General features: G+C 42.4%; 1 protein-coding gene across 5 annotated transcripts in view; it reads left to right on the plus strand.

Moving 5' to 3' along the window:
- Positions 1–12,374, plus strand: part of LOC121289819 (CAP-Gly domain-containing linker protein 4-like) — a 362,767-nt gene that overhangs the window by 310,807 nt on the left and 39,586 nt on the right. For all 5 annotated transcript variants that reach the window (XM_041209695.1, XM_041209713.1, XM_041209721.1 and 2 more), the window contains one exon: positions 6,962–7,037. In XM_041209695.1, coding sequence (XP_041065629.1) covers positions 6,962–7,037 — 76 coding nt within the window. The remainder of the gene's footprint in view (positions 1–6,961; positions 7,038–12,374) is intronic.

Here is a 12,374-nt window from a genome sequence, read left to right on the forward strand (position 1 = left end):
TTAATGGAGATGGCTGTGCTGAAAAAGTTTAGTTTAAATTAAGCTTGATATTTTTCTTTAATTTGTTCAGCAATATTTCACTTTGAACTTTAATTATAGTGTCTTTCCTTTGTTTACATTTATAATGAGAGCCAGAACAACTGGAATTTATATGGTGCTGCTCACATAAGGTAATATCTCAGAAGTATTTAATTGGAAGAAGAACGTCAGAGCAAGGACAGGAAATTAAGAAGGGGACCAAAAGTATTGCAGAAGAGAGATTTTTAAAAGTGTTCTGCAGAAGGAAGAAGCTTAGATCATGGGTGTTTAATACCGTGACAATAAAGATTGAACTGTCAGAGTTTTGAATTATGGCATGAATAGGACACCAGTTGCTATTTTAGGTTGGAACTTATCTGAGCCTGATTTTAAGTAAGGCTGTTAATGTGCAGGAAGGGGTTTTAAGAGGGTGCATGTAAGTAATTGCTATGAGGGAAGCTGGATAGCTGTAGTGCAGGATGCCAAGTTAGAGATGGTCTTAACCAGAGTACAGTGTGAAAGCCTAATTATCAATGTGTTGCTTTAAGATGGTGAAATGTGCTGGGGAGCAGGATGGGGAAGGAAGCAAAAGAGAGACTGCCTAGTGTATTATGTTCTGAGCCCTGTTGACGTCTTTGAACCTTTCCCAGCACTATTCTATAGCATAATATTATTTAAATATTTTTAAGGTAGAGGTAGATAGATTATTGATCAGCAAGGGGGTGAAAAGTTATTGGAGGTAGGTGGAAATGTGAAGTCAAGGTTAAATCAGGTCAGCCATGATCTTATTGAATGGCGGAGCAGGCTCAGGAGGCCAAGTGACCTACTGCTGCTCCTAGTACGTATGTTCATTTGTATATTTATAAGTCCTAGTTCTAGTGCAGCCTCTTCCCAAGTGGCACAAGTTACCTATTTGGATGGTTTGATGGCTCCCACGTCCAGCAGTCTCTCCCTTTGATTTTATCAGGAAGAGCTTGGAGGTATGCATCAATGAATCTGTGTTCTTCTGCACTTGTGCTATGCCATTCTGCCCTTTGAGCTTAGATGATGCCTGTACAGACGTAATTCAGCATAATAAAAATATTGCTAAGACCTGGTGAAGCTATAACACAGGGCTACATGTATTCTAATCAGAGGAAACAGCATGTGATAGACAAAACTAAGCAATTTCACAACCAGTGGATCAGATCCAAGCTCTGCAGTCCTGCCACATCCAGGCATGAATGGTCATGGACAATTAAACAACTAACCAGAGGAGGAAGCTTCACAAATATCCCCAATTTCAATGATGGAGTGCAAAAGAAAGCCTGAAACATTTGTAATCATAATGATAAAAACAAAAAACTGTGGATGCTGGAAATTCAAAACAAAAACAGAATTACCTGGAAAAACTCAGTAGGTCTGGCAGCATCGGCGTAGAAGAAAAGAGTTGACGTTTCGAGTCCTTATGACCCTTCAACAGAACTGATGAAGGGTCATGAGGACTTGAAACGTCAACTCTTTTGGCATTGCATACAGCTCTTGACCATGTTTTCAATTTCAGTGGCCATCCCTGGCCAGCATAAGTAGCTGCGCACCAATATTTTCATTCTGGAAACACCGGGGTGACCGCTAAGCAATTTTATCAATAATGGTTGTCTTCCTCTGGGTGGCACAATGACTCTTGCTCCCACAGTAAGATGCCATCTTGGCAGGTGAGCTTGTATCTCCTGTTAAAATAGGGCTTCATTTCATCTGACTTTGGTTCATTAGACCATCCCTGCAAGACTTGTTCCCTGATGTGGGACAAAACTAGATTGCGGTCTGTCGATTTTCTGATCTGTTTGGCATTCACTGGTGATGAATCCAAGAAGTTTAATAACCAAATAAGTTCTTGAGGGATGAGGACGTTCACATTACTGCCCTTCAAAGGTAATTGGCTTAGCGCGTTGGCAATCTGGTTTCCCAGCCAGTGGATAAAAGTACATTCGTAAGCAGCTAGAATCAGTGCCCGCCTTTGGATGCGTGCCGAGACGATTTGGGGTATTGCCTTAGCTTCCCCAAAAAAGCTTAGTAGTGGCTTGTGGTCGGATATGATGGTGAAGTGGCGACCATGGATGTATTGGTGGAATTTCTTAATGCCAAATACAATGAATAAGTCTTCTTTCTCTATTTGTGAGTATCTTCGTTCTGTCACACTGAGTATTCTTAAGACGTAGCCAATGGCCATTTGGAGCCATCCCCTAATAGGTGGTTGAGTACTGCCCCTACTCTGTAGGGGCATGTTAAAATCAATTCTTTCTTTGGTTCGAAATGTACCAACAGGGCCGATGAATGTAGTAACTGCTTTACTGCCATAAAAGCCTGTTGTTGTGGGGCTTGCCAAATTCACTTGTAGGTTTTCTTGAATAACCCATATAATGGAGCCACTACTGTCAACAAATTTGGGAGAAAATGACCATAGCAGTTAACCATTCTCAAAAAGGACTTGTGGCATTTTTTGTGGCTGGCGCCTCACGAATAGCTCTCACCTTGTCTTCTACTGAATGAAGACCCTGTGAGTTGACCCTATGACCCAGGTAAATCACTTCTTTTGCTTGGAAGATACATTTTTCACTTTAAGCATATTCCGGCTTGTGAGAAATGTTTCAATAGCTCTTCCAAGTTAGCCAGGTGTTCTTCATCAGTTAGTCCTGTTACTAAGACATCATCGAGATAAACCACCACGTGGAGCAAATTTTCCAAAGTCCGTTGGAAAATGGCACAAGCTGATGAAACTCCAAAGGGTAACGTGGTGTACTGGTATAACCCCCTTTGTGTGTTGATAGTCTCAAAACCCCGAGAGGCTTTTTCCAGCTCGACTTGCTGGTGAGCGTGGCTCATGTTAAGTTTCATTTATGTGGCTCCCCCTGTCAGTTTGGTGTACAATTCATCAATTTTTGTATGGGGTGCCTATCAAGGCTGTCAACTTGTAGTCCCTGCAAACACACACTCTGGTCAGGCTTTGGTACTGGAACTATGGGCGCTGCCCATTCGGAAAATTGTACAGGTTGTAAGACTCCCAACCTTTCCAGCCTGCCCAATTCAATATCCACTTTTTCTCATAAAGCATAGGGGACTGGCTTCACCTTCTAATACCTGGGGGTTCCTCTGGGATGCACGTGGATTTTAGTAGATCTCGAGCTCTTCCCTGAACACGGGCATATTTCTGTAATAATTCTTGCAGATCTTTCATTCTGAGTTGAAAAATCTTAGTCCACTCCAACTTTATTTCCTTAAGCCAGTTCTGACCAAGTAGAGTGAGACCCTCCCCGGCTACCACTATCAGGGGTAGGTTAGCAAACTGGCTTCATATTGCACTGGAACCTTGCATATACCCTTTACTCTTATGTTTTCACCAGTATATGTTTTTAGTCTGGCATCCGGGTTTTCCAGTTTTGGTGAATGGCCTCCTCCATCCAGATACTTAAAAATGTGTTCCCCTATGATTGTCATGGATGCATCTGTATCCACTTCCATTCAAATGGGTTTTCTGTTGACTTCTACTGTCACGTAGATTGGCTCTGTTTTACCCATTTTTAAGTTGTGTAGCGAGTAAATACCTTACTCTGTTTCTTCTGGCTCCTCCATTATGTATATTTCATAACTTCTGCCTTTTTGTTTGAAATTTGGCCTCAACCTTTCTTTACAATATCACAATGTGCCCATTGCGATGGCAGTAGAAACATTTGGTTCTTTTAAATTGTCATTCGTTTGTAAGCTTTCTGGTTCCAATTTTGCAATTATGAATGTGGTTTTTATCCGTTAAGTCATTGCTTTTTGCTGTTCTGTTAATGGCGGCTGTTTCCTGCCTTTCTGCCAAGCCCTATGCTTCTGCACCATTTCTAGCCGGACCCTCCCTCCTGACATGAAGAACAGCACCATTTTGTGCTCCCTTGATTTCTTCTGAGTCCCTGACTGTGCTTTCCATTGTGAACGCCAACCCCAGCACCTTGCTGAAGTCCAAATTTTTTTCTGACAACAACCTTTTTTGAATGGGGTTTTCGTTAATCCCACACACTAATCGGTCTCTTAGTATGTCATTAATCGACATCCCGAACTCTCAGTGCTCTGTCAATTGTTTTAAGGCTGCTACATAGCAATTGACTCTCCAGGGGCACGACACCTCGAATTGAATTTAAAACGCTGCAATGTTAACGAAGCTTTTGGTTGAAAATGGCCTTTCACTAGATTCACCAAATCATCAAAACTCTTGGAATCTGGGATGTTGGGTGCCAATAAACTATGAATTAGGCCGTATGTTTTACTGCCACATGTCAGTAAGAGGATTGCCCACTTCTTCTCCTCCCCCGATATGTCGTTGGCCAAAAAGAAAAACGCAAGGCGTTCAATATAACGTGACCGGTCATCGGTGGTCTGAACAAACGGTTCGATGCATCCAAATTGTGGCAAATGGAGGGTGATAGCTTCAATGACAATGGGGAGGGCTTATAATTGTACTGTACTTACAATCGGCCTGCAGGGCGCAGCTGATTCACTTCAGTTGAGGTTTTGCGGATCTCCTTGGTGTCGTCGACTGTTGTGTTTTTCCTTGTCGTCAATTGTTTTGTTTTACTATGGGGCTGCTTTGCCCTCGAACCGGTTATACGCTTATCTGTCAGCAGGTGAGTCGAATACAATATACTGTAGACGCAGAGACCAATATGAAATGAAACACTATTTATTTACACAAACAACAGAGCACTTACATGATGTGTGCTTCTCCAACCAGACCCTACTCTAGACTAACATTAACATGGTAGTCTGCGCTACACAGCTATTGGGGGTCATACCTTCACATGGTCAATCTGCTCACATTCTCTTAAAGATGTACTACACCTGCGATTACCACAGTCCCATTTACTCTCAATCAGCAATGGTGATGGAAGGTATCATTGGCAGTGTTATCAAGCAGCACCTACACAGCAATAACCTGCTTTCTGATGCTCAGTTTGGGTTTCACCAGGTGCAGTTGGCTCCATGTCTATGCTCTTGGCCTAGGCTCGGGCAAAAGTGCTGAATTCCAGAGGTGAGGTGTGAGTGAGTGCCCTTGAGATCAAGGAAACATTTGACCAAATGTAGTATCAAGGATCCCTGGCGAAGTAGAAGTCAATGGGAATCGGGGAAAACTTTCCACTGCTTGGAGTCATACCTGCCACAAGGGAAGATGATTATGGTTGTTGGAGCAGGGTGACCAACTCTAGGGGGATAAAAATAAGGGACAGTTCACTGGTGAGGGGGTGTCGGGATTGCTAATGACACTGGATGTGCTGATGAGATGGTGAAGGGGGGCGGGGGAGGGCGGAAGAGTGCCATTTGGTGGCAACACCTTAGCAGCAGGGGGTGTATGGTGAGACATGAGGAGCAGGAATCAGGGGGCCTGAGAAGGCCACTACCAAACCTGACTTTGACCCCCCCCACCCTGCCCCAAGACGGGCTTGAGTGCCACTTGGAATGCTCTCTGCTTGCCTGGATGAGTGCATCTCCAATAACACTCAAGAAGCTCAACATTATCCAGGACAAAGCAGCCTGCTTGATCAGTATCCCATCGACCAACTTAAATATTTACTCCCTCTACCACTGATACATAGCGGCCACTGCAGCAACTTACTAAACCTTTTTTGACATCACCTTCCAAACCCTCGATCTATAGCACCTAGAATTACAAGGGCAACAGACACATGGGAACAATACTACCTGCAAGCACCTCTCCACTCCCCAAGCCACATACCATCCTCACTTTGCCTTTCCTTCACTGTCGCTGGGTCAAAAACCTGGAACACTATTCCTAACTGCACTGTGGATGTACCTACACTACATGGACTATAACAGTTCAAGAAGACAGCTCACCACCACATCCTTGAGGGCCATTAGGGATGGGCAACAAATGTAGGCCTTGCCAGCGACCTCACATCCCATGAAGGAATAATAAAATATGCAGTGAAGTTAATAGAGAGGTTAGTAAAAGTAATGAACATTGTTTCTCCCTTGCCTGTTTGTTTTCCAAGTCTGCTGCTGAAGACTGCACAGGCTGAACTGTCTTTTTCAAGGCTGCGCAGGGGTTTTCAGGTATTTCAGCTTATACATCCATTATACACAGATTTTACACCATGACTGCACCAATAGGACCCAAAAAACCCACGTTTAACACCTTTGCAGGACACAAGCTATGGACACATATTTTCTTTCAGTGGTAATGACGGCCTTACTTATTTTGAGAAAATAGAGACTTAGAGTTCAAAAATAAAGAAGTTATGTTGAACCTTTATAAAACTCTGGTTTAGCCTTGATGGGAATCTTGTGCTCAATTCTAGGTTCCAGTTATGAGGAACTCCAGTTACATGGATGGATTGGAGAAACTGAGGTTGTTCTCCTTAGAAAAATAAAGGTTGAGAGAAGATTTGATAGATATGTTCAAACTCATGAGGTGCAGATCAGAGTAGATAGAGAGAAACTGTTCTCATTGGTGGAAGGGTCAAGAATCAGAGCACACTAATTTAAGGTGACTGGCAAATGATTCAGATGCAACCTGAGGAAACCTTTCTGCCTAGAAAGTAGTTAGGAATGCACTGAGAGTATGGTGGAGAGAGATATAATCGGGAATTGGATGAGCACCTGAAGCGAAAAAAATTTGCAGGGTTATGTGGGACAGGGACCAACTGAGTTGCTCTTGCAGAAAACTGACATGGACACCACAGATCAAATGTCCTCCTCCTGTGCTGTAACCATTCTATGATTCTATACCAGGCAATGTATGTTTGTGAGGACATTGTTTAGTTTGTAAATATTATGCATATATTTATATTCTGTATTGGATTAAATTATTTTACATCTGTTCATCCTATGTTTATGAACATTTGTTACAAAAAACAAGAAATGCTGACATGCTCTTTAAAACCTTGTAATAATTTCTCCTGATGTTTAGGCTTCCATCGAAGTTATAGCACCCCGTCTGCTCTTCCATCGCCAAGGGAGATTAAGAGAAAGAACACTTCAAGCAGGTAACATTGAATGCTGGAAATTTCTTAATAACATGACATATAACATTAATTAGGAAAACTTTCCTTTCCATTCTTTTTAAATGAACAGCTATTGTTGATTGTTCTCTGAGGCAGCAGATTTTATCAGAGTCATTGGATGTATGTTTGGTGCCTTATATAACTTTTTTAATGGACAGAAAACTCTGTAGGACTCGCTGACCTCAGTAGGATTAGGAGTAAGCCATTCAGCCCATCAAGTCTGCTCAACCATTCAATTAGATCATGGCTGATTGTCTACCTCAGCATCACTTTCCTGCGCCATCCCCATATCTCTTGATGTCATTAGACTCCAGAAATCTATCGATTTCTGTCTTGTACATGCTCAATGATTGAGTTTCCACAGCCCTCTGGGATAGAAAATTCCAAAGATTCACCATCCTTTGAGTGAAAAAAATTCCTTCTCATCTCAGTCTTAAATAGCCTGTCCCTTATTCTGAGACTGAGTCCCCTGGTTCTAGATTCACCAGCCAGGGGAAACATCCTGCCTACATCCACCCTGTCAGGCCCTGTAAGAATTTTGTAAGTTTCAATGTGATCACCTCTCATTCTTTGAAACTCTAGAGAATACAGGCCTAGTGTCCTCATTCTCTCCTCATAAGACAATCCCAACATCCCAGGGAGTAGTCTGGTGAACCTCTGGTGCACTTTCTCCATGGCAAGTATACCCTTCCTTAGATAAGGAGACCAAAACTGTACACAATACTCCAGGTGCAGTCTCACCAAAGCTCTATACAATTGCAGCAAGCCATTTTTACTTCTGTACTTAAATCCCCTTGCAATGAAGGCCAGCATACCATTTGCCTTCCTAATCGATTGTTGCACCTACATGCTAGTTTTCAGTGACACATGAACAAGGACACCCAGGTCCCTTTGGACACCAACACTTCCCAGCCTCTCGCCATTTCAGAAATATTCTGTCTTTTTGTTTTTTTCTACCAAAGTGGGCAACTTCACACTTACATTTTATTCCATCTGTTATGTTCTTGCCCATTCATTTAGGCTGTCGAAGTCCACTTGAAGCCTCCTTGCATCTTCCTCGGAACTTACATTTTCACTTAGTTTTGTGTCATCAGCAAATTTGGAAATATTATGATTGGTCCCCACATCCAAATAATTTATGTAGATTGTGATCAACTGCGGCCCTTGCATTGAACATTGTCGTCCCACTAGTAACAGCCTGCCGTCCTGAGAGTGACCCGTTTATTCCTATTCTCTACTTTCTGCCTGTTAACCCAATTTTCAATCCACGCTGGTATATTACCCCCAATCCCATGTGCTCTAATTTTATTTACTAACCTCCTGTGTGGGACTTATCAAAAGCCTTCTGAAAGTCTAAATACACCACATTCACTGGTTCTCCTTTATCTATGTTATAAGTAACATCCTCAAAGAACTCAGACAGGTTTGTCAAATATGATTTCTCTTTCATAAATCTATGTTTACTCTGCCCAATTTTACCATTATTTCCTAAGTGCCAGTTATTACAAGCTTTATAATAGATAATAGATTCTAACATTTTCCCTACTACTGACTTCAAACTAACAGGTCTGTAGTTCTCCAGTCTCTTTCTCCCTCCCTCCTTAAATAGTGGAGTTACATTTACTACCTTAAAGTCTGCAGGAACTTCTCCAGAATCTATGGAATTTTGAAAGATAACCACCAGTGCCAGCCACTATTTCTATAGCCACCTACTTCAACATCCTGGGATGTAACGCATCTGATCCAGGGGATTTATCAACCTTCAATCCAGTTAACTTTTCAACATACAAACATATGAATTAGGAGTAGGAGTAGGCCACTTGGCCCCTTGAGCCTGCTCCACCATTCAATAAGATCATCGCTGATCTGAATGTAACCTCAACTCCACATTCCTGCCTACCCCTGAACTGTTCACCCCTTGTTAATCAAGAATCTATCTAGCTCTGCCTTAAGAATATCCAAAGACCCTCAACCCTCTGAGACAAAATATTTCTCCTCCTCTCTGTATTAAATGAGTGACTTTTTATTTTTAAACAGTGACCCCTAGTTCTAGATTCTCCCGCAAGAGGAAACATCCTCTCCACATCCACCCTGTCAAGACCCCTCAGGATCTCAAAGATTTCAATTAAGTCACCTGTTACTCTTCTGAATTCCAGTGGATACATGCCTAACCTGTCCAGCCTTTCCTCATAAGTCAACCCTTCCATTCCTGGTATTAGTCTAATAAACATGTCTGAGCTGCTTCTAAAGCATTTACACCTTTCCTTAAACAACGAGACCTTAAATAAATACTGTACACGATACTCCAGATGTGGCCTCACTAATGCCCTGTACAACTGAAGCATAACCTCCCTACTTTTGTAATTAATTCCCCTCACAATAAATGACAACCTTCTATTAGATTTCCTGATTACCTGCGTACTAATCTTTTGTGATTCATGCATTAGGACACCCAGATCCCTCTGAATCTCAGAGCTCTGCAATCTCTCATCATTTAGATAATAAGCTTTTTTATTCTTCCTGCCAAAATGAACACCATACCTTCAGTCCTTTATCCAAGTCATTTATATAAATTGTGAAAAGTTGAAGCACCAGCACTGATTCCTGTGGCACACCACTCGTCACACCCTGCCAACCAGAAAAAGACCCATTTTTGCCAACACTGTTTCCTGTTAGCCAGCTAATCTTCTATCCATGCCAACCTGTTACCCCTACACCATGAGCTTTTATTTTCTGCAATAACCTTTGATGTGGCACTTTATCAAGTGCTACCTCTTTACTGATACTAATTTCTTTCAGTTCCTCAGTTTCACAAGTCCCTTGGTTGCCTAGTATTTCTGGGAGATTTTCTGTATCTTCTGTGAAGACAGACACAAAGTAATTATTAAGTTCCTCTGTCATTTCCCTATTCTCCATTATACAAATACTCCTGTCTGCACTTGTAATGGGCCCACATTTGTCCGAGCCAATCTTCTCCTTTTCACATAAACTAATGAAGCTTTTACTATCCGCCTTTATGTTTCTTGCTGGCTTGCATTCATATTCTCTTTTCCCTTACTTTATCAGTTTCTTGGTCATCTTTTGCTGGGTTTGTAATCCTCAGGCTTGCCAGTTTTTCTGGCATCGTTAAAGGCCACTTCCTTTGATCAAATGCAATATTTAACTTCTTTTGTTAGCCATGGTTGATTCACCTTTCCCATTGGGCGTTTGTGCCTTAGAAGGATGTTGATTTGTTGTAAACCAGGTAGTTCTTCTTTAAATACTAACCATTGCCTATCTACCATCAAACCTTTTAGTGTATTTTCCTAATACACTGTAGCCAACTTGCCCCTCACACCTTCATAGTTTCCATTGTGCCGATTAAAGACCCTAGTTTCAGAATGAACTATATCACATTCAACTTAATGGAAATTTTATCATATTATGGTCACTATTTCCCAAAGGCTCCTTTACAGCAAGGTTATTAATTAGCCCTTCCTTATTACATACTAAATCTAAAATAGCAGGATAACTAGTTGGTTCTTCAAAGTATTGCTCCGGAAACCCATCTTGTGTACACACCAGGAATTCATCCTCCACAGCATTAGAATTGATTAGGTTTACCCAGTCTATATATAAATTAAATTCACCCATTATTACTACATTACCCATGTTATATGCATCCCTAATTTCCTGATTTATACCATGTCCAACATTACCACTATTCTTTGGTGGCCTGTAAACAACTCCCACCAATGTTTGCTACCCCTTGCTGTTTCTTAGCTCTACCCAAACTGATTCTATAAGTTGATCCTTCAGTCTAAGATCCTCTTCTACTAATGTACTAATCTCGTTCCTTATTAAGAGCACTACCCCACCTCCTTTTCCTTTTTGCCTATCCTTTTTAAATGACGAATATCCTTGGATATTCAGTTCTCAACCTTGGTCACCCTGTAGTCAAATCTCTGTAATGACAATAAAATTATATCCATTTACTTCTATTTGCACCTTCAAATCATCAACAGTGTTGCGATTGCTGTGTGCATTCAGATAGTGCCTTTAATTCTGCCTTTTTACTATTAAAGTCATAGAGTTATACAGCACAGAAACAGGCACTTCGGCTCATCGTGTCCATGCCGGCCATCAAGCACTTATCTATTCTAATCCCATTTTCCAGCCCTTGGCACGTAGCCCTGCATTATTCTGCATCTTGATCCTATTTGATGCTGTCCTTTGCTTCGTCTGTCTTCTAATTTTGCTTACTACTTTTCTACTTCCTGTTGTGAGTTTTGCTTCCCTCCAATCTGAGATCTTTCTCTGGTTCCATACTCCTGCCTATCTAGTTTAAACCCTCCCCAACAGCAGTAGTAAATCTTCCTGTGAGGATATTAGTCTCTGTCCTGTTAAGATGCAGCCCGTCCATCTTGTACAGGTCCCACCTGCCCCAGAGCTAGTCCCAGTGCCTCAGAAATCTGATGCCCTCCCTACTACACCAGTTTTCTAACCACATGTTCATTCACTCAATTGTCCTATTCCTTTGCTCACTAGCACATGGGACTGGGAGTAATCCTGATATTACTGTTTTTGATGTTCTGGTTGTTAAGCTCCTTCCTAGTTCCCTGAAATCTACTTATGTTGTTGGTACCAATGTGGCTGTTCTCTCTCCTCCAGAAGAATGTCCTGCAGCTAAATACTTGCTTTGTGCTCCTTGTCTGTGAAGATTTCTGCCGAGAAGATGAAGTTGTGAAAACTGCTGAATAGCTTTGCGCCAGAAAACTTAGGGGGTGAATGTTACAGTCCCCTGCTGGCATATTTGAAGGCAGGGAGACACATAAAATAAAGCGGGTGGCCAGCCCACTGCCTTCCCATCCACCCTGACCTGTCCCCGATATTACGGGGGACAGGTAAGCCAGCCACCTGCCATTAGGCTTATTGAGGCCCTTAAGAAGCCAATAAAGCAGCTGGGGAAGGCGGAAGGAAGGCAGCCAGCTTGGTAGGCTTAAACTGCACTGGGAAAGGCAGGAAAGAAGGGAGGGTACGTCCTTTGGTCGGGGGTGGGGGGATCTGTCCACCCCTGCCAAATGGTAGCCCCCTCTTTGGGCCTCCCCCAGCCTCTGAAATGCTACCGCCCACCCCCCTCTCCAACCCTTCCCCAACTAAAATGCCTGGACTTACCTTGTAGTTCGGCATCCATGTTCTTCCCTCCTGGGAACTGCCTATAGTTCCAGCAGCAGCTACTACTTGCTTCTAGCGCTGTTGGGACTAAGTTGCCAGACAACCAGATTGGCCAGCAGGTGGGGCCTCCTGTGCCTGAGAGGCGGAAGTCCCACTTTTACCTTG

Source organism: Carcharodon carcharias, chromosome 2, assembly GCF_017639515.1.
Source record: "Carcharodon carcharias isolate sCarCar2 chromosome 2, sCarCar2.pri, whole genome shotgun sequence".
In the NCBI taxonomy this organism is placed as follows: domain Eukaryota; kingdom Metazoa; phylum Chordata; class Chondrichthyes; order Lamniformes; family Lamnidae; genus Carcharodon; species Carcharodon carcharias.